The sequence below is a fragment of the Rattus norvegicus genome, chromosome 7 (genome assembly GCF_036323735.1).
Source record: "Rattus norvegicus strain BN/NHsdMcwi chromosome 7, GRCr8, whole genome shotgun sequence".
In the NCBI taxonomy this organism is placed as follows: domain Eukaryota; kingdom Metazoa; phylum Chordata; class Mammalia; order Rodentia; family Muridae; genus Rattus; species Rattus norvegicus.
The window spans coordinates 12,341,787-12,364,577 of record NC_086025.1 but is presented as its reverse complement, the minus strand read 5'-3'; the positions used below and the strand labels follow the sequence as shown (position 1 = coordinate 12,364,577).

The 22,791-nt window shown below is 44.7% G+C and overlaps 2 protein-coding genes across 4 annotated transcripts in view; both read right to left on the bottom strand.

The window, feature by feature from the left end:
* Ftl1l5 (ferritin light chain 1 like 5) overlaps window positions 1–22,791 on the bottom strand; it is a 576,109-nt gene that overhangs the window by 506,935 nt on the left and 46,383 nt on the right. The window lies entirely within an intron of this gene.
* Window positions 6,604–22,457, bottom strand: Cyp4f40 (cytochrome P450, family 4, subfamily f, polypeptide 40). Of its 3 annotated transcripts, none has more exons than XM_063264148.1 (13): window positions 22,392–22,457; window positions 21,788–21,986; window positions 19,182–19,326; window positions 16,518–16,571; window positions 16,300–16,427; window positions 14,414–14,535; window positions 13,073–13,343; window positions 10,334–10,400; window positions 10,024–10,153; window positions 8,693–8,826; window positions 8,551–8,615; window positions 8,341–8,423; window positions 6,604–8,022 (listed from the first exon to the last, which is right to left on the bottom strand). In XM_063264148.1, the coding sequence occupies exons 2-13, from the start codon at window positions 21,983–21,985 to the stop codon at window positions 7,848–7,850; spliced, it is 1,572 nt and encodes a 523-aa protein (XP_063120218.1). In that variant the 5' UTR covers window position 21,986; window positions 22,392–22,457; the 3' UTR covers window positions 6,604–7,847. The 3 variants fall into 3 exon arrangements, with proteins under 3 accessions (XP_063120218.1, XP_063120219.1, NP_001102830.1); XM_063264149.1 differs by having other exon boundaries at window positions 22,357–22,451; NM_001109360.1 differs by lacking the exon at window positions 22,392–22,457 and having other exon boundaries at window positions 7,845–8,022; window positions 21,788–21,988.

The following is a 22,791-nucleotide window of genomic DNA, read 5'->3' as shown; positions in this document are numbered from 1 at the left end:
CTCCAGCCCCATGGCCACCTGCCATTATGGGTTTTGTCCCTCGGGAGCCATAACCCAGAATAAAGTCTTTTATGGCCTGCCTTGGCCAAGCTGCTTTATCACAGCAACAGGAAAAGTGGCTAATACAAAGAAACTCAAGGACGATAACAGACTCAAGCAGATTAAGGGTAATTTGTTAGAGGTCCAGAGGACATTGCCAGGGCCCGCTAGCTGTTATTCTCCATGGAAGTCAAGCCAACAGAAAGGTCAACCTCGTCATAACTGGCAGTCACTCGGTGAGGAAGAGAGCTTCAGAAAAGGAGTTAGGAAGTCCAGAGTGTTCAGGAGTTTTAAAGGCATAGTTAAACTATCACTGACTCAGAAAGGTGAGCAGATCAGATCAACACCCATGATGGTTCCTGGGCATTGCCCTAGGGTCTAGGGAGAAAGAGAACATTATCTTAAGGTGAGCCTCCCTTCCTGTGACTGGGCATCTAGCTAGACCCCTGATCCACCCTGTTGGATTAACAAGAAGACAAGGGCACGTCTCCACCTACAACTAGATCACAGTCACCCACCTAACTGTCTCCGCAGCCCTCTTTTCTTATATGAAGTGTAGATAGCGGTTTGCACAACATTTATTATTCTGTGCGGCTATCGTTTACATTTTAAAAAGGAAACTAGTGGCAATTTGGAAATTTTATTGTTGTTGTTTTTTTAGACACAGATATGGTTTTCATTTTAACCCCGGGTGTGGGGCCTGAGACTACTTTAGATTGTCCACAGTAGCTGACTATGATTTGCCTAGTGCTCTATCTAACAGGGATGCGATTTTGCCAGCTGCAGAGTTTCTGTGGTTGTGTGATGCTAGGAATTCTGGGGATTTTAGAGGGTATGTAACTGCTAGAGCCCTGAGAGGCATGTTGGTTGGGTGGTCGTTGTTGGTTGCAGCTTGTTAAGTATTCATGTGCAAAGAAGAAACAACAACAAAAAGTAATTAGATATCTTGACTTTGAAGATTAAACTTGCCCTGAAGAACTCCACACCCTTAATCAGGAGGAAGTGTAGCCTAACGATGGCATCACCTGCCTTTCGACCCCTGACTCATTCAGGCGTCTTTTTCCTCTCTCTCCTTTTTCTGCTCTTTATCTAGTGTTAGGGGATTGATAGGGTGGATGTAAAGGGGTGGAGAGTGGGGGAAGAAAGAAAAACTCACAAAGTAGCCAAAGAATGGCTATAGGAAACTGTTACATGTCATGTTTAAGACACACCAGGACTCCATGTGTGTGACTTTTGAAAATCAGCATCCTGTGTGGGAACGGACTGCATGGCACCTGTCAGCTCCAGCTGTGACCTGAGGCAGTTTTCTTCAGCTTAGGGCACTGCAGTTTTCTCATACTCTCCAGAGGAAATAACAGGGCTGGTGTGGAGATTAGATACATAATATTGAGCAAGGAATTAAAGCAATACTCCCTAGTGTACAGCCAGCACCTAGACTGGGCTTCTCAAGGTCACCTTTGGGACAGAATGAGGACATGGCTTCTAGCTAGGATTCTTGGGTCCCTTTCACACACTCATCAGGAATCTTGGTAGCTATAAACATCCATTGAGCATCCTCTTTGAAAAGACTATGAACGTTTGGTTGGGATCCAGTAACCCTATAAAAAGCTGGCTTCAGTCATTCACCAGCTGTGTGGCCTTGAGCAAGTAAGTTACCTTCTCTGAACCTCAAATTCCTAAGTTCATTATCACATATATGCCTGTGAGTGTGTGTTAGCCAGTCACCATGCTTGTCCTATTTTAGCTTCCCTAGAAGGCTGAAAGAACAAAATGAAGCTCAAATTCTATTCTTTAGAGGTGACCCTGAAACAAGGTTTTAACTGCTGGGTGTTAAAAGATGACCTCTGGAAACCAGCAGTGCAATGGGGTTGTGATGGGAAGGGGAGGCAGGAAGAGGAGGTGGGAAGTTAAAGGCATGTGTTGAAGTTTACACAGTGTCCACATGGGCTCAGACATACTGAGAGTCTCTGGGAGACAGACATTAACAAGGACATCCTACAGTCATCTCTGGAACTGGGATAGTTACCCACCCATGGCCATCCTTCAGGACTGAAGACTGCTTTCAAGAGCTGTTTGTCTGGGGTGTGTGGCCTGCACTGCAAAGAAGAGGGTTAGGGCGCTCTAACAGAAACAACACACACACACACACACACACACACACACACACTCATACCATAGAGTATGTAAGCACACATACACAAACAGGCACACCTAAAAACCTCCACACTTTACACATTTGTCTCCATGTGTACACACATGGCACACATTATAAATACATTTGCACACGTGCACACATTCACACTCAGACTTAACCGTCAAACACATCCCCAAAGTTTCTCACAAGTTGAATTAATGACCCAAGAGCCTGATATTCTCATACTGGCCAGCAGAGGGAGCGTCATCCATCCTCAGACCCACGGGCTCATTCATTTCCCATCCTTTCTGATCTCACAGTGTGTTTGTTCCCAGCAAGAAATGAGACATTCAGGACCCCAGATATCAATTATGACATGAAGCAGATCTGCAAAGAATAGATTAGCTGGTGAGAGAGAAAAAGGGAAGGCCTTTTCTTTTCTTTTTTGGTTGTGAGCCTAGCCTTTAACGGCTGAGCCATCTCTCCAGCCCTTCTTTTCTTTTTTAAATTGAGGTCTCTACTTGTTGCCTGAGGATGTGTAAACAACTGCAAACTCCGTATAAAGCCCCAACAACACAAAACACAGTTCCCCTAAAGCTCACCGGAAGGAACCAATGAGTTTATTGGGCTAAACTACAGAGCATGAATAGCAAGAATGAGAGGCTGTGCGCAGGAGTGTGGACTCCAAAGCAGCTTCCCCATACGTGAGGGCTAAATGTTGGTTGTCACGTTGACTGTGTATGGAATCAACTAGAACCCAAGCTGCTAGGAGCCTATGAGGGACTTTCTTGACTGAATCACGAGGTCAGAACCCATCCTAAATCTGAGCCACATCTTGTGGTGTCAGCCCACAGGGAAGGTCAGGGAAGAGGAAGCTTTGCTTTTTGCCTGCTTGCCCTCACTCGTGCTGGCAGGCTCATCTCTCCTGCTGCTGAGCACTCCTTCTCTGCTGTGAGCACCTCCTTCCTCGGGATTGCCAGGCAGACTGAAGACAGCATGGAGAGTTCTCTAGGAATCAATCCTCCAGGACCTCTGCGCCAGATTAGGACACATGAGACCTCCAGCCTTTTTTTTTTTTTTTTTTTTTTTGGTTCTTTTTTTTTCGGAGCTGGGGACCGAACCCAGGGCCTTGCGCTTCCTAGGTAAGCGCTCTACCACTGAGCTAAATCCCCAGCCCGAGACATCCAGCCTTATGAACTGAGCAACAACTATAGATGACCACTGTTGGACCCCCCAAACCGCCATTGTTGGACCACCCAGACCACCAGTAGACCACTTGAATAAACCCCTTTAAATACACACACACACACACACACACACACACACACACACATATATATATATATATATATATATATATATGATACGGATGAATTTTCTATCAGTTCTGTTCTTTTAGAGAACTCTGACCAATACACCATAGCTGTGTAGGTGAACATCTAATTAGAACAGAATAGTTGACAAATACTAGGAAGAGTGGCTTGAGTCTCAGTGAGTATCCTGTGGCCCTCCCTAACCTGCCTTCCATGACAGGATGTCTTGACACAAACCCCATTGTGATGATCACTTGCAAATAGGCACAGTCAATAGAATGAATGCTGTATCAGTTTTGCTTAGATGGCCGAGTTCTCCAAGACTATTCAAAAGGGAATATGGATTCAAACAGATTAGAAGCTGTGTCTGTGAGGGCAGATGAGAAAAAAAAAAGATTGAAAACACAATAGAGCTTATTCAAGTTAGAGCCGAAGGAGACATTACAAAGTGGGTGTAGATGTTTCTCTGCAAAGTGAGTCAAGCGCTGGCACTGTGTTTCACACTGCTACCAACAGGAGCTGCCATGTGTAGTCCCCACAAAAGTACTCTCATGGGTGAGTAGTTCAAATCCAGAGATAGAAGGTCCAGACCGAAGAAAACTTAGGATATAATGAATGAGGCCTATCTTCGAGTGGCCAGTAGTGGAGAAGATGCTGGAGAAAGCACAAAGGTATGGATTGGGTATTGGAAATTGAGACCAGCAGAGAAAATGATCACCTGTACCCGGCTCTGGCATTATGAATGAGAATGGCCCCATAGGCTCATGTATTTGAATACTTGGTCTCCAGTTAATGCAACTGTTTGGGAAAGATCAGAGGTGTGTGTTGGGGGTTTAAATCTCGGCTCATGGGCTGGAGGGATGGCTCAGTGGTTAGGAGTACTGATTTCTCTTCCAGAGGTCCTGAGTTCAAATCCCAGCAACCACATGGTGGCTCACAACCATCTGTAATGGGATCTGATGCCCTCTTTTAAAAAATCTTTAAAAAAGAATCTCGGCTCACGTTTGGACAAAGCACACCAATCCAACATGGTTCCACACGGAGAGGTTTAATGAGAGAAGAAGAGTAGAAGAGGGGAGGGACAAAGGCCAGCCATGAGCACGTGGAAGGAGGGGAGGGTGGGGAGAGAAGGGAGAGGGACAAAGAGGGCACAAGAGCAGAGAGGAGAAGAATAAGAAGTAAGAGAGAATGAGGGGCAAGGACCCCCTTATACAGGCATAGCTGGCTCTTGCCAGGTAACTGTGGGGATGGAGCTTAGACAGAATACCAACAGCATGGCCTTCTTGGGGTAGGTGTGTCACTAGGGGACAGCTTTGAGTTTCAAAAGCCAATAGCATTCTTAATTAGCTTTCCCTATATATGCCCCAATTGTAGATCTAATGTAAGCTCTCAGCTATTGCTCTATGGCCATGTCTGCCTGCTGCCATGCTCTACTCCATGATGGGCATGGACTAACCCTTTGAAACTATAAACCCCAACAAAATCTTCTATAAGTTGTCTTAGTAATGGTGTTCCTTTGTAACTGAGAAGTAACTAAGACTGAAGTTATCAGGGGATGGTGTATTTCTGTGATAAGCCTGACCATGTTTGTTTTTGGAGGAATGTGGAAGCCTTTTGGACTTTGGACTAAAAAAGTAGGGAAATGCCGGAGTGGGGAGGTGGGAGTGGGTGGGTGGAGTAGTACCCTCTAGAAGCAGGGGGAGGGAGGATAGGATAGGGGGTTTCCAGAGGAGAAACCAGCAAAGGGGATATCATTTGAAATATAAATAAACAAAATGTCCAATTACAAAAACGAAAAGTGGCTTAATGCTTTAAGAGAGCTTAATGGGCCATCCTAGAAGGGACAAAGCAGAGAGTAATGTGAGGGCAATGTGAACTAAGAGGTTTCAGAGGGGAGCAGCATTAGCTACTGGCCTAAAGACTAAGGATGTTTGGCAAAGAAGGTGGCTGTTTTCTGTCTTTGTCTAAGGATCTGACTGAGGCTAAATTGAAAAGTTTGGAATTCATTCCATTGGGAGAGGAAATTTCAAGATAGCCTAATATCGGCTAAGTCGCTTGGTTACTAGTAATTACTCTTAGGTAGCTGTATAATGAAAAAAAAAAAAAAAAACACAAGCAAGGCAGAAAAATTCAGTGTGCAGTTAGAGGAGGGAAAAGCTCCAGAAAATACACTGGAGCCAAGTCTTGTACTCAAAGAGATGGAAAGTTTAAACAATGCCTGAACACATGGAAGAAAAGAAATCATGCCCTCAGGGCAAGACTCTACACAGCTAATCCTCCAACTTGTAAAAGGAAAATCTCCACTAAATAGTAACAAGAATTCTGAGGTTATGCAAATGTAATCCAAGGGAGGGGCCACATTTGATCCCAAATGGGCAGAAGAAGTTGGTTCTGGCTTTAGAGTCAAGAAAGATTCAGGATTAAGGGGGTTGTAGAAGCCTCCTCCATGGTTAAGGAAAGGCACTGAGGTCAGGCATGGGGCAGGGAACTCCCTGCATGAAGCCCTGAGAGGCCATTGTGTGAAGCTCTGAAAGTGATACCTGGATTGTGTTGGAGACCCCAAGATGTTGGAGATGCCAGTGCCATAGGTTACCCACCAAGGAAAGCTGCAGACAGAAAGTGGAACCAACTCAACATGGACAAGTGTTTGCCATCAATAGGCATAGAGCTGCAGGGTTTGTGGTTGACTCTATGGATTTTCATCTTCCTTGGGTCCAGTAGTTCCTCACTGTGCTGCTATTCTTCCATTTTTGGAATGATTGTGTATGTTCTGTGCCCTTGTGTCCTGAAGATTTGGTCCCTCAGTAGGTATACCCAAATAAGAGGATTAGGAAACACAGCCTTGTTGGAAGAGGTGTACTACTTGGGGTGACTTTGAGATTCAAAAAGATACCGTTCCGTGTGTGTGTGTGTGTGTGTGTGTGTGTGTGTGTGTGTGTGTGTGTCCAACTTGTGGATCAAGGAATAAGCTCTCAGCTGTTCCTACAATCATACCTTTGCTCTGCCAGCACGGGCTGAATTCTCCAAAACCATAAGCCCCAATTAAGTGCTTTCTTTTATAAGCTACTTTGATCATGATATTGTATAACAGCAGTAGAAAAGTAACTAACACACGCAGAGTTTTAAAAAGATCTTTAATTAAAAGCACTAATACCAAGGATAGTCCCTCGAAAATCAATTAAGTTAAAAATAACTAATACTATTTTAAAGATGACTAATGAAGGTTCATAAAACAATTTAGTGTCATGACAGGATATTCATAACATTTTGTGTGAATAACTCAACAACAAAACTATGTATAATAAAAATATTTTTTGAGGTGGAAATCACATAATATGAACATGAAGTGTTTAATGACATGGGACCTTCTCCATGCTCTATTTCTAAGACATTTCATCAGTCCATGAGGGAAATGTATTCCCATTCAGCAGTCTTTCCTCTTTCCCCATCCCCACAGCTCTATCGACCACTCACAGGCTTTTGATTGCTATGGGTGTTTCTACTCTAAACTTCCCATAAAAGAAATGGTAATATGTGATTTTGGTGTATGGCTTTTGTGACTTGTGCAATGTGATGGCTCCACCATGAACTATTCCTGTTATGGCTGAGGAACACCTCATTGTATAACTACAATGCTATGTCCATTCAATCATTTGAAAGTAGGTGTTTGTACTGTTTCCACAATTTTGCAATTGTGAGTAGGGCATAATATAGTTTGAATATGAACTACCCAAACAGGCTTAAATGTGGGTAGTTCATTAAATGTGGTTGGTTCAGGAAAGGAGCTGAAGCAAAATTACCCTTCAAAAATTAACTTTACTAGGGAAAGGGGCATCATAACTTTGGTTACTTTGAGGTAAGAAAGCATGAAAAACAGTAAGTCAGAGACAACATGATGATGCCCTTAAAGGAAAGACAGGCTTTGCTGTAAAACAAGGAGAGGAATTTCGTTATGAGGTATAGGTAATAGTAAAAGTAAGAGAGATGGCCACCATAAACATAACGGAAGGGGAATCCTAGGAGTGAGCCTTCAAAAAACCCTGAACAAAGAAAAATACCTAACTTTTGCCTATTTTCAGGGGGTGGTGGGAAGTGTGATGCCACATGATTTAGTCTGGGATAGCTTTGTTGGCAAAAAGCACAAAGGAACCAAGTGCCATAAGTTAGGGGCTGTTGGTCATTCAGAGAAGTCAGGGATCTTTGACTCAAATCAGCCAGCTGGACTCCATAACTCTGACCACTGGATGGATTCCTTGCAGCCCCTGCTTGCAGGGTGACAGCACTGCTTGGGCTTTGCAATCGACATGGGCAGAGTCACGCCTATTTACATACTAAAAGTCCAGGACAAAGTAGGACAGTTACTATGCTTGGGCGCTCAGAGGCTCCACCCGCAGCCACAGCCCGTCCTCCGCGCGCAGAATCAGCTCCGGCTTCCGGCGCGGCTCCTTGTCATCGGGCAGGACGCGGAAGCGCAGCAGCGTCAGCGCCACTGCCACCTTCATCTCGTTCATAGCGAAAGTCTGTCCTATGCAGTTCCTGCGGGAGGATGGGGTAGGGACTCTGACTGTGCCCTTTTCCAGGACCCAGATAGGGACCCTCAGACCCAACCTGACCCAGTCCCGTCGGGTTGAGAGATGCTAATATACAGAGCACACCACTAATGCTTAATTCGAACCTTGCCCAGAGTTTAGGCCACAATACAAACTAGCCGCAACACCACCACTATCCCTGGCTGCTCTTGGAACTTCCGAAAGAGGCTCTCCAAACCTTGGTGAAACCCCTACCATCTCCATCCACCTTTTCTCACTACCAGGCTCAGATTTTGCTCCACGACCACGTGCTTGCTGGACTCACCTGGGTCCTGCCGAGAAGGGAATAAATGCCAGAGGCGATCTAGCCTGGATGTTCTCTGGATCAAAACGGAAGGGGTCATAGACCTGCAAAAGACTAGTCATGGTGAATGGGTGATATCTACCAACACAGCCAGAGTCAGAGTCTTGAGTGTGCTGGAGGTCTGACATCCTGGGGCTATTGGGGATGAACAAGAGTGGGAACACTGCGCACCTCAGGGTCCTGCCACACAGTTGGGTTGTGATGGGTTGCAAAAATATTGATGATGCAGATGATACCTGTGAGAAAGAGAAGCGAGCAGGGTAAGCTGCCTGATGAGCTTTGCTGTGTACCGTTTCCTAAGTTCTGTGGTTACCTTTAGGAATGACACGGCCGTCTGGCAGAGAAATGTCCTGTGTGCAGCATCGGGAGACCATTGTGACTGGGGGATGCAGTCGCAGACTCTCCTTGATGCACATGGTCAGGAAGGGCAGCTGGGCCAGGTCGTCCCTGAGAAGCACACCACACAATTATCCAGGAGCAAAAGCAGAGGCTGCCAGCCCCTGGGCTGCCCATTTAATCTTTCCTCACAGTGGTAAAATAATCTTGAGAAGAACAGAAAGCTAGGAAAGTACTAGAGGAAATTTAGCTAGGAATCTTTAGAGAAGTTTGTTTGTTGTTTGTTTTTCTGAGACAACGAATTGTTCAAAAGCCCACCATTTTAAAAACAACAAACTTCCATTAAAATGAATATTTTTATGGTAAAAAAAAAAGCAAAATGCGAAGAGAAAGAATAAATGGATCTAAATTGTTTGGTCTTCTGTCTCTCTCCCTCACATATCCTATCTACCCTTTCCCACCTCCCTTGCCTTCTCTCAGAGTTATTTTTCCTGTCTCAGGCCCTTCCGTCACCTTACCCCTTCTTTATCCTCCATGTTCCCATCTTCCTTCCTCTTTACATATTTCCTCTTTTTTGTACCCCTCCTGCTACCAGTCATCTTACTGACTTCCTCTTTCATCAGTCAATATCATCCTTAGACCTACCACTGTGTTCCTCAGTCCCACACAGATATTCAGTGACTTTCCCAATAAAACATATCCTTTCCTCCTGCACTTGCTTCTCTAATACTCTCATTCCAATGTCTTCCCATCGGTCCTAGATGTGCCTTAACTTAAGACTGCTCTCCCACCAAACTGAGAGCCAAGGAAGGCTGGTCTCTGAGCTGAGTCTTTAGCACCAAATTGGGGTGAAATGGGAGAGTGGGAGAGTTTGATGAGTGAGGAATAGATGCATGGATGATCCAAAGTTTCAAGAAAAAATACATATGACTTTTATTTCCAGATGTCTCCTATGGATCCCTAGGCGGAATAGTAAGGAAGTAATTAAAGAACAGACAAGCAATCTATCAGGAAGGGATTAATGGGGAAATGTTGAATAGGACAGAAGTCCAGGAGAGGAAAGGAAGTTCATTTTTATTCAATGCATGCCAAGTAGTATCATCTGCCTTCACATAGTGTTGTCTTGTCAATAATTCTCCTTGAAGTCCATATATTTCTTTCCAATGCATAGACCTTTTCCTTGCTGATGAAGTAGAAGCCTCATCCACCAGCCAACAACAGAATAATCATTTAAAGAGTTCCCTTCCCTACCTGGGAAACAGAAGCAGGAGAGGGGCTCAGGGACAACCTACCATGGCCTATGCTCACCATTCAATCTCTTCAGAATCACGATCCCTCAGGAGTTCCTGCACCTCCTGCCGGCAGCGCTCCTGGTATTCTGGGTGCTTCGCCAGGTTGTACAGGATCCAGGAGAGCCCACTGGCTGTGGTGTCGTGGCCTGAAGAGCAGATAGGTAGACTTGGGCTTCTGGGCTGTTTCAGCACCACTGAGTGGACAGCACTCAAGCAGTGACGTTTTAAGGAGGGTAGGGAAAAGATAGAGCACAGAGAATGAGAGACCCAGACTCCTGAGGTAGAGAGACTCCTACCCCTTCCCTTATCTTCACTGATGCTCTCACCCTCAAACATGAAGGTGTCAGCCTCCGCTCGGATGTCCTCATCTGACAGCTCCTTTCCGTCTTCATCCTGGAGACAAGGCAAGTTCTTATATCACACAACTTCTGACGGCTCTCATGTCTAACATAACATCTAGAGATCCTTTTCCAACCAGGCACACAAGACCTTCATATGACTGCACTTCTCTTGGTCACCGACACACAGGCGTTTTCTTGGCTTCCTGTTTTTTTCCTAGTTGAAGGAATCAAAGACTCACAAGGTATTTCCTACTTCTGTATGATGAGTGATTTCTGTGGGAGGAGTGACTAGCTACCTTGCAAATACAACCATTGCAGAGCGATTAGAGATTTAACATTGCTCTAAGTCAGTGTTTCTCAACATGTAGCAGACCACTATCTCCAAAAATATTTACATTACAATTCATAGCTGTTGTATGAGACAGCAACAAAAATAATTTTATAGTTCGGGGTCAGCACAACACGAGGAACTGTATCAAAGGGTCACAACATCAGGAAGGTTGGGAACCACTGCTCTAAGTCTTTGACTTTGCTCACTAAGTAAGAAGAGTGGACTTCCTTTGCATCATTCTTCCTTTATTGCTGCTTGCTTTGTCACAAAGGTTGTGTCTGCAGGGTGGGAAGATTAATGCTGATGGGAGAAATAGGGACAGTATGTCACAGTGTCTGGTTGGTGTCACAGTGTGTCTGGTTAGTAAGTGAACTAGCTTCCCCTTCTCCCTTCTTTCTCAATCGCTAGTTTTAAAATGTGTCTCCTCTCTGTCTTCTCTCATCTTGGTTTCTGATTCCTTCCCTGCTCTCCTGTCCCACTACTAGGTTGAAATATAGAGAATTTATCTTATTTCCTTTAGAAGCTATCAGGTTTACAAACCTGCAAAACTTACCTCAGCACTTGGTTAAAGTTGTTTATAATAAAAAATAAAATCCCCTCTTTATTTGAGAAAATTTGAGAGAAATACAGGGTGATCTATGTGCATGAAAATGTCACAATGAAATTCATTATTTTATAGCTAAAAATTAATCTTCTATTCCGTGCTTGCTCTCCTGTCTCCTCTGCCCCTCCTTTCCCATCATCTGTTCACTCTTCATTTACTTTACCTCTCCTGTTCTCGTCCCTCCCCCTCTCTCATTGTTTATCCTATTGCTTTCTCTGAGACTAAGAAGACATAGATGTGCTGTCCTATAAGCCTCCATGACTCATAATATATGGGTCTTTCTCCTGTTTTATAAATCGGGTTGTGAATGAGAATGGTCCCATAGGCTTACATATTTGCATGCTTAGTCCTCAGTTGATGAACTATTTGGAAAGGATTAGGAGGTATGGCCTTGTTGGAGGAAGTGTATTGTTGGTGGGCTTTGAAGTTTCAAAAGGCCACTCCAGGCCAGTCTCCCCCCACCCCTCTCTCCTTGCTGCCTATGAATCAGGATGTAAAGTTCTTAGCTAGTACTCCAGCTCCAGCCTGTCTGCCTCCCACTATGATAATCATGGACTAATCCTCTGAATCTGTAGACCAGCCCACAATTAAGTGCTTTCTTTTATAAGAGTTGCTTTAGTCATGGTGTCTCTTCAGAGAAACAGAACAGTAATTAAGATATCTGCCATCAGGTTGCTCCCCTCCTACAATGTTTTCCCTATCCCCTTCCCTTTCTCCTCTGAGTAGGTAGGGGGTCCCCCTGGGTTTCCCCCCAACCCTGGAACATCAAGTCTAAGATTGATTTTTAACTATAAAATAATTCATTTCACTGTGACATTTTTGTGCACATAAATGTCGGGTAAAAATAATCAAATCACCTGGGAAGGGAAGATCTAGGACTAGGGAGTGAGTGTTACCTTCCTAGTATGTATGACTGCTATGTGTGATCTACACTGACTATGAAATTATGTGCAGCATCTCCCAAATCCAAATACTATAATTCACTAACCTACCAAGTAAGGCCCTTTGGTTTCAGACCTAGAAAGGCTGTATTGGCTATATCCTAGTGTGCTCTCTATAATGTGTTTCTTTCTGACTAGTCTCTCTTTTCTTCAAATGTTTTCTATGGATTCTAGGTGTTCTCTACATCAAGTCCAAGTCATTACTGAAACATAAAATGTTATATGTCATTTCACATTCAATACAAACATCCACTCTACTTTTTATAAAATCATAAAGACTTGGGGCTGGAGAGATGGCTTAATGATTAAGAGCACCCATCACTCATATGGTGCCTCACATTCACATATAACTTCAGTTCTAGAAAATTCAGTGCTCTCTTTTGGCCTCTGCAGTCACCAAGCATGCATTTGATGCACATACATGCATGCAGGCATGCAAACACTGTATACACAAAGCAAAAATAAATGAATCATTTTTTTTTCCGGAGCTGGAGAACGAACCCAGGGCCTTGTGGTTGCTAGGCAAGCGCTCTACCACTGAGCTAAATCCCCAACCCATGAATCATTTTTTAAAGTCATGAGGAGTCATACAAGCAAGTAATGCCAGAATTGGTACAGGAAAATCTGTTTACCCAGCCCCAAAGATGAGCCTTGCAACATAGTAAGACACATCTCAAGAAAGCTACCTAAAGCCAAAAGAGAGCTCTGAGGGAGGTGAAGCAGGAGGAGCACAAGTTTGAGGCCAGCCTGACCTACAGGGAGACTCTATCTAAAAGAATAAAACAAAATGAAAATCTCAACTAATTAATTAGTTTTAAAGTCTCCATTGCACCTCTTAAGGAGCCAACCTTGCTCAGTAGCAGTACATCAATGAAGTCCAGAGTCTTGGACTTGGCTTTGGCCTTGATGACATCATCACCACCATGCTTGGGCAGAGTGCGACGTCGCTCCTGGATGACGGCATAGGTGAAGTCATGCACCAGGTGGCAGGCCTTGTAGAAGCGCCTTCCATCAGGTGTGAGGCGGTAGAGCAGGTCCATGTGCAGAAGCAGCTGTTCGTTTCTTTTCACGACCAGTGCACTGAGTTCTAAGATGGCGGCAATGTACTCACTGGGCTTCCTGCGCAGTGAGAACGTGAAGAAAACAAGGAATAAGACAGACCTAAAACCCCAGGGGGCATCTCTCAGCAGAAAGAGGGGACTATTTCCTAACAGGATGCCAAGTAGCCCAACTCATCTAGAGATCATGGCAACACATGATAGCCATGGGCCTTGATGGCAACATAGTAAGACAAATCTCAAAAGAGCCATCTCGAGCCAAAAGGGCTTGTTACATAGGGAATCTTGTTGCATATGTAATCCAAGCCCTGAATACTCAGTTCCTTCTTTCCCTTCATTGCTTCCCATGAGCCAATGCGTTTCCCTAAGCATCTACCACTGCAGAGTGGAGACACCTTTCTAACACAGGGTCCAGTTCTACCCCTCCCACTGCCAATGCTGTTCACCCAGATGAAAACTCACCAGTTCTTGCCATTTTCTATGGCCAGACTCATCTACATACCCCTTTGTACAACACCAACTCTATTTTCTTTTAAAAGGCAGTCACTGTTTACAGATCTCTTCTGTATTATGAGTGTGCCTTTAAAGGGGTGTTAAAACCCTGGCATTTTCTGTCCCTCTTTGCTTCTTAGCTGCCTGTGTTTCCTCCAACACATGGTCCCCTCCATGATACAACTTTGGGGACAGATCCAAATTACACTGAAACCATAAGCTGAAATGAATATATCCTCTATTTGATAACCTTAGATACTTTGTTACAATGAGAGAGACAGATAATGAAGACATCTCATAGTTTCTTAGACACCACAACCTTAATTCACAGAATGAAGTTCCACACTTTTTTTGACTTTCATTGACTGTATGCTTTAATTTCTGTCTGTTCTCCCAACTTCCTTCCAAAATGCCCCATGTCAGATGCCCATGATCTGTCTCATCTGAATCTCTTTGACTTTTTCTAAATTATTCCACCTTACAGGAGGGACTACTCTATCCCCCATGGGGTTGGTTCAGTGTCAGTTCTGAACCACTTCCTCCATAGAGTCTCTTCTGCTTACTCTGGCCAACCTTCCCTCCTCAACCTCTTGCCTTGAGTCTGTGGACCAGATTCCAAGGCCTGAAGTTGAAACTTACTCCTGACAGTTGCTGTTGAAGCTGAAGACACATTTCTGCAAAGTATCCAAGGTCATGAGGCTGATGTTCTCAAACATGTCCAGATGGGCGCTACCCCCTGAGGCCAGGCGCAGCCACTTGGCCTTTGTTGGAGAGGCAGGGGAGGGAGAGAGAGGGGAGGGATGTGGAAGGGAGGAGAGAGTTGGATCGTGGCTTCCAGAGGCTCTGCCCAATCCCGATCACTCAAATGGGTAACCTTAACCAGTCTTCTGGATCTCAGCCCTAGATAACTGATCTCAGGGATAACCTAAACTGATAAACAGTGGAAGTGGTTATTATAGCAGATGAGGACCCAAGACTGGGTCAGGAGTCCTGAGTTCAGGTCCCACCTCTGATTCCCATGTTCTGTACTGCCTCCAGTCAGTTAATTCCCCTCTCCTAGTTCTTGACTGTCATATCTTTAGGAAGTTGGTCTGATCTTAGTTTAGTCTGCTAAACTAAGGGGAAACCCATGTATACCATTTTAAGCTCACTTCCTGCAGGATAATGTGAACAAGGTCTGTGATATACTTGACACTCAGATTTAACACTAATGAGGAAAAGGTAATCAGTGTACCTCATGGGCTTCTGGAAATTAAGCTTGCCCACATAGATTATTGAACTGGGGCTTCACAGCAGGTCTAGCCTATGACAAGCACTCAACATACAGTGTTCTCTATCACTTCTGTTAATTGATTCCAAAACTCTCCCTTTGCTGAGAATGTCAGACTTCCATTGTTCCCTGAGAAACTTTGCTAGACATGCCAAGAGTGAACTATCATGATGTTCTTAACTTGGGCTATATCTCAGAAGTTATGGCAGAAAACCTGTGGATACAGTGACAACTCTCCATGAGTAAAAATAAGACTGAATTCTGCTTGTTATAGAAGCAGATTCCCTAAGACTCAGATATACTATTACATATAGTAATATTTATCATTGTAGTTTATTATTAAAATTTCCTAAGACTCATGAGGAGCTCCTACTGCAGCCCACTGGTACTGTTCTCATGGACTCTGAGTACCTAAAAGCTGGAATGGTGCACATGCTGCTTGCTGTGCAGTGAGTAAATGACTGCCTTTCCCATCTGACTCAAGGATCTGGTATATTCTAGCAGAGTCCATAACCAGTAAACAAGCTAACATACCAGCTCACAAAGTCAAGAATCATTCTGTGACTGTTACCCAGTTCTTATCTTGTCCAGGTACAACAACTAGTACAGTGTGATTTTCCAGCAACATCAGTTAGATTTTGACCCACTTTTGATTTTGTGTTTAGCTTCTGATTTGACCAAAAAACTGGTGAGATGATGAGGCCACCATCTCAATTAAATCTAAGCTTTACAAAGTATCCTGCTTCTCACATTCCAGTGGAACTCTGTCTGTGCCACAAGCCTTGGGTGCCTTGTAGGGGGAAAGAACCATGGGAACACATGCTGAGTTCTCCCTGCCAAGTCTGGCCAAATTATCTTGAAGTCTGCAAACTTCAAACATGAGAGAACTGAGCTAGATCAGCCAAGCTGCCCACCTGATTCACAACTGATCATAAAACATCAGTGATGTAGCACTTGTCCAGAAAAGGCAACCAGTGTGTTTGGAACTGCCAGACCATGTCTGTGTTCCATTTTCAGGCCATCAAAAACTAACACCTGAGCACCTACCATGTAAGGGGTCATGACCCTGTGATATCATCTTGGACACAAAACAAAAAGGTTAAGACTAAATCACACCTGGGGAATCAAGTCTAGGGGAAAACTGCAATGGGCCACCATGGTCCTTCAGAGCCTGTACCGTGGACTATATCTGTCTGCAGTCCCTTACTCACCCCTCCCCAGACTCCAGCTGGGCACATGGGTTCCGGGGACTCACATGCATGATGTTGGTGCTGTCATTGAAAATCTTCACATAGGGTTTCAGGATGTTGAAGTGGAAGGCAGGTGTCAGCATGCTACGGTGGCGGCTCCACTTGTCACTGGCACTCACCAAGAGCCCATCCCCTGGAAGGGTGACCATTGGCAGTGGGCAAAGGTGACACCTTCTCCTGGGTCCCAGGGCTGTTCCCAATCACCTAACCTTTGAGGACTCACCCAGCCAGGGTTTCAGGAAGCTGTAGAAGATGCCATCCTTGGGAGCAACCGCAGCTGACATGAACAAGAATCATCAGGGGCCAATGGAGAATGCAGAGGATGAACTTGGGAAGAGTTTTGTGCCCTGATCAGAGGTGTGCATGTCTAGCTCAAGCCAGAATGGCAAGATTGTGGAGAAAGATAGAGGAGGCAGGGAGTTGGGGAGCAGTAAGCAGGAGCCAGACTAAGCTATAGGAGGAGGTAGGACAAAAGTGTGGCCTGACACTGCATAGCACACTCAAGTTTGCATTCACATGGCTCCTACATGGCCTAACATGTCAACACAGTACAACACTCTGAGACCTTTACATAGACCTAGCACACCCATTCACTCAAGACTCTGTCATCTCCTGACATACACATGTGACACAGATGAACACTACATGTGCACTGTCTTAGTCAGGGTTTCCATTGCTGTGACTAAAGTTGGGGAGGAAATGGTTTATTTGGCTTATGCTTCCATATTGCTGTTAATTATTGAAGGAAGTCAGGATAGGATCTCAAACAGGGCTGAAACCCAGAGGCAGGAACGGATACAGAAGTCATGGAGGGGTGCTGCTTACTGGCTTGCTTGCTCATGGCTTTCTCAACCTGCTTTCCTATAGAACTCAGTACCACCAGCCCAGGGATGGCACCACCCACAATGGGCTGGGCCCTCCCCCCTTGATCACTCATTGAGAAAATGCCTTAAAGCTGGATCTCATGGAGGATTTCCTCAACTGAGTCTCCTTTCTCTGTGATAACTCTAGCTTGTGTCAAGCTGATGCACAAAGCCAGCCAACACAGCATCCTAATACCTAACATGTGCTAACATAGCTAAACACACATAGTCTTCCATGACGTGGCTCTATCTAATGTAACACATTGCTGTGAAATGACACCATGACCACAACAACTCTTATAAAGGAAAATATTTAATTGGGGCTGCTTACAGTTTAGAGCCTTGGCCCATTGTTGTTTTTGCAGGAAACATGGCAGCATGTAGGCAGATGTGGTGCTGGAGAAGGACCTAAGACTTCTACATCTTGATTCACCAGCAACAGGACAAGATTGCCACATTGGGCATGACTCAAGCATCTGAGACCTCAAAGCCCACCCCAGTGACATACTTACTCTGACAAAGCCACACCTACTCCAACAAGGCTACATCTCTTAATCATATGGGCTTGTGGAGACCATTTTTACTCAAACACATATATAGAGAGGGTCTGATGATTCTCAGTGTGTGCCAGAAGTTTTCTTAAAATGGTTACTGTAAGGTGTAGAGAGACTTCATTTGGCAAATGTTCACCATGCAAACAGAAAGACTTGAGTCCCATCCACAGCACCCACATAAAGAGTTGACTGTGTGGCACGCACTTTTCATCCTAGTTCCGAGGATACAGAATCCAAGTAAATTCTGGGTACCCATCACAGACTAATCAGTGATTGCTAAGTCATGATGAGACTCTGTTCCCCAAAATAAGGTGTATAGTTCATGAGGAATGACATCCAATGTTAGCCTCTTGCCTCCACACACATAGGCACACAAACGCCAGAGTAACCCATAAAAACACACACACACACACACACACACACACACACACATATATTTGTATGTACAAATATATGCATATATTTGTACATAGATAAAAAGAATAGTCATGTTATCATCTCAGATGTGTAACAGGTGTGATCTAACATCAGACATGGATATACCCTAAGATCTACCTTACACAAATCTCAAGGTCTCAGTCATGTCTCAGTGCAACTCTGGATGACAGATATCAAACAACCCTAAACATGGTCAAAATGTTATCCAAAACAACTGCTCAGCCACACAGAGTTCAACATTCCTATGTCCATGGCCCCTTCAGAGTTCCAGACAAGGCCATCTTCACATGATCCCAGGTATAAACCATGCTTAGCCAGAGATAATGTATGTTGCCATGGCCATCTAGCAAGGCAATCACCTTGCCTTGGGTCATCTGCAGTGAGCAATAAACATATGATGGGCAAACTGGAGGAATAGGAAAACTCTAGAAATAGCAACTGTATCCCACATTAGTATACACTGGCTCATTGCTTTGCTTGGGAATGGGATGGGTTATAGCCCTACATAGGCCCTGCACATCCTGCCCCTACTTTAAACATTCCTATTTTCAGGGTAGGTTTGTCTTCATTCCAGATGCCTAGCTTTGTCTCTCTTAGATCTTCACTGATTTAGCGTCTGGTCATGTCTGTCTGGTCATGGGTCCTCCTCCAGGAAGTATTCCTACGTGTACTAGCAGACTCACTTCTCCATTCAACCATCACCCATCTTCCTTAGGGCCATTCCTGAGCACAGGTGGTTGGAGTGTCTTTATCGGGACACATCTCTTCCAGATTGGGTTCCACTAGGACAGAGCCTTGCTCAAGATCTCTTGGCATTCCAGGAGTACCATGAGTGCTAGAATGCTAGGAAGAAGGAAATGACTGAAATAGAGGAAGAAGAGATTGACATGGAATGGTAAGTACATGAAAGCCTGAGAGAGAGATAGGGAAGGAGAGATTGGGTTGCTGTAGGGGCACACACAGAAGAATGGAAGTCAGGACTAGAAGTTCTCAGATTCCCACAGACACACCACCAACAGTTCCCATGGGTACCTGAGGCACTGAGGACAGATCGGATGATGTCAGGGTGGCACAAAGTGATGAGGGGAACTATAGGGCCTAACCAGGTCATGAAGCCCTGGGGGTAGGTGGCCACCAGCTCAGTCATCTGCTTCATGCCTTCTTCTGTAGGAGGGGACTGAGGGAAAATAGACAAGGGCAATCCCTCCTGAGATGGCTCTTTTCAAGGTTCAAATTGTCTGATACTCACACAAGCTGATGCAAAAAATTGAATGAAATTAAAAATCATTATGTATCACAATTTCCGGTTGCATCTGTGATGTTCTCAGAACACATTAGTATTCACAGCAGCAGACTGAGTCAGGATGTCCCTCCCTCCACAGTGTGGGTGGTACCATCCGTCCCAGTAAGGATCCAAATGAAGCAAGACACAGAGGAAGGAGAACTTCATTCTTCCTATCAAAACTGGTACACTCAGCTTCTCGTGCCCTCAAATATCAAAATTCTGGTCCTTGACCTTTGGACTCCAACGTTTTTGTCTGACACTCCACACTGTGCCTTTGTTCTAAGACTAAATTGTTACAGAACCAGCTTCCTGGTCCTCAATTTGCATGTGGCGTTGTGGGATTTCTCAGTCTCCTTACTACATAAGTCCAAACTTTATCTACATATCTATCTACATATCTATTGATCCCTACCTTCTTCTCTTTCTCATTTACATACCTGTACATGTTATATGCGTATTGTATTCATTTGTATATCTGCATAACTATGTATAGAATTGTGATACATAATGATTTTTAATTTCATTTAATTTTTTGCTTATTTATTTTACATCCTACTCACTGCCCCCTTCCCAGTCACTCCCTCCCACAATTCTTTCCCAATGCTCCCTCCCCTTCTCCTCTGACAGTCTGTATATACTACCGTGGTCAATAAAACTATAACACACCTGAAGATTGTCTATGTCTTTCAATTTTCTATTATTCTTATGTTTAGATACATTTGGCTAAATAAATACCATGATCTGAAAACTGCCTGCAGTCTTCTCAATAGTAGCATGAGGTACAGGTTTGTATGCTGGGACCAATAAGTGGTCTCTTGTAACCTAGATATGCAGTAGGCTCTGCCAGGACGGTTTGACTTAGTGTACTCTATAGCATTAGTAAAACGAGAAAATCATTCAGTGATGAATCCTATTTCTAACATAAAATGATATATTTGTATATGTGTGCATATGTAAATGTGTATGTGTGTGTGTGTGTGTGTGTGTGTGTGTGCACTTGTGTGGGGCTGTGTTTATTTTACTGTTTATGTGCACATGTGTGTTCATGCTTTGGTTCTGGTATTCTGGACAGCACTAATACACTTCCTCAGGATCTGTAATAGTTTTCTCCCGAAGCCCCTGGAGGTGATACAGCCTCTGTAGTGAAGATGTATCTGGATGTTGCAGGACAGAGGAGAAAATCTCTGCTTCTTCTAGCTTTGTCTTTAACAGTCATGTCCTTATCATATCAAGCCTGCATCTTATGGTCAATAGTCAAGCTATATTGTCACGCTGTCCGCCTCAGAGAAGCCTCCTTTGTCTTGAGAAGATGGAATCAATTTCAACCCCATAAAAATCCTCAATGAGAGATTCCGACAGGGAAATGTGTGGACTGCACTGGGGGCTCAGAGTTTGTCCCCAAGGATTCTTGCACATGCTCTTCTGACTGTATATACCAAAAGTCTTCAGACTCAGATATGCACAGGGGTTCAAACACTGGATCCTCAGCAGATACCAGGACAGCAAAGGGGACCTCTAAGTCTCCATAAAAGTGGCAACTCTCCAAAAAAGCAACTACTACCCACAAGCTTCCTGTATGTGGTTTCAAGGACTCGTGTGCATGCTGTGAGCTATGAGAACTGTAACTGAAGCAATGAAGACCAAGTTAACCACAGGAGAGAACAGACCTATGTCAAAGTCCAAATGCTGTGTAATTTTTAGGGTCAAGGAAGGTCACCAAAGGATGAGACTTCTAGTCTAATCCAGGTTGTGCGACAGACCTCAGTAATTACTCTTAGTAGAAAAGAGCAATGTAAGGAAAATAGGATCCAGCAATGGGAAGTGAGGAGTCCAAAGAGAACTCTCCAATGGCCCAAGTGTGCTGAAAGTGTATGAGGGGGCATAAAAAAAATCCCTTCTAGAATAAAGCAGAAACCCAAAGGTAGACTAACAGAAAGGAATGACCCAGGCAGGAGGCTGATTCTAAACCAGAACCCTTCAGGAGGCCCAAGCAGCAGACAGTGTATGGTTGTGAGGGGTCTTGGAGCTACAGAGCCCATTCTGGGAGCCCTTCAGTGTGTACCAGAAGCAAGAAAAGAGGCTAGAAATCAACCCAGAGTAGACTGAGTATGGAAAACCAGGAGTGTGAGAAGAACTCGAAATGTAGTACCAAAGACCTTAACCTATCCTAGCCCATCCTACCCCTAATTCCCAGATCCGTGGGGAATCTCTGTGCCCTCACACCCCAGCCCTAGCCTACCTAATCCCTGACTCTGTCAATGCACATGTCCCAGGCCATTGTTCTAACCAGTTCCTTGACCACTGTGAGGTCCCCACGCCCTTACAACCCAGGCCATTCTGTTACCATACTCACCATGCCTAGGTGACCCCAAAACCAACTCCTCTTGGGTGGCTGAGGGAAACCACAGAGACGTTGACACTTTGCATACAAAGTGTATATCTGGGTGAGGCAGCGGGTCAAGAACCAGGAAACACCAACCAAGGAAAGGAGCAGCCATGGAGAGGCTGACATGGGCCCCAGTCCCAGCCAGGATAGGTCCAGATGTCGCATCCTAGAAGATAGATGGTAGAATGTGAGCTCCCGAACTTCAGGGAATTGACAGGGACACCCTGTAATAATGGTCAGGGTGGGGACTATAAATCCTGAGGTCAAATCAGGTGGCAGTGAAGACCCAATGTAGGAGAGAGACAGTGAGATATGAAGAACAAGACAAGAGACAGATGACAGAAGAAAAAAAAAGAGTCTGAATAAAATAAAATTTAAAAAAAAGTGTCCCAAATTGCACGCATGAGACCAAGCTTTCCTGGAGCTGTACCCAGAGACCTCCACATCTCCAGGACCAGCTTGATCACGGTGATCATCCTGCTTTAATCATCTGCCTCCCCAGTGCCACCCCAGACATGAGCAGGACTCTCTCTAACCCAGGGTAGTATCCTTGAGCTCCACTTCCCCTAACCTGGAACCTTCTCTCAGGAGCAGTGTCTCTCCCACAGCTCCTCAAACTCTCTCTTCTGGGGCCTCTCTGGATAATTGCCTGAAGGAAGCAATGAAAGGCTGGGCTCACGTGTGCCAGTCAATCTTTCCCAGAGCTGACAGTTCCCTCCTGGCCTGGGCACGAGGCCAAGAAAGTAGGTTGAGTCAGCCAACTGCACAGTGGACCAAGCCAGGGTCATACTGAGTGAGCATGGAAAAGAGATCCTCAGAACCTGACCCCTCCCACATGAGGTAGGAAACAAGACTGGTGTGGGCAAAGGTGCCAATGAGCACCCACCTTTATTGCTTCTCCTACTCTTCTGATGACAAGAGATATTGTGTTTTTAAAAATCATTAACTTGGGACTTCAGGTGCCAGGAGAC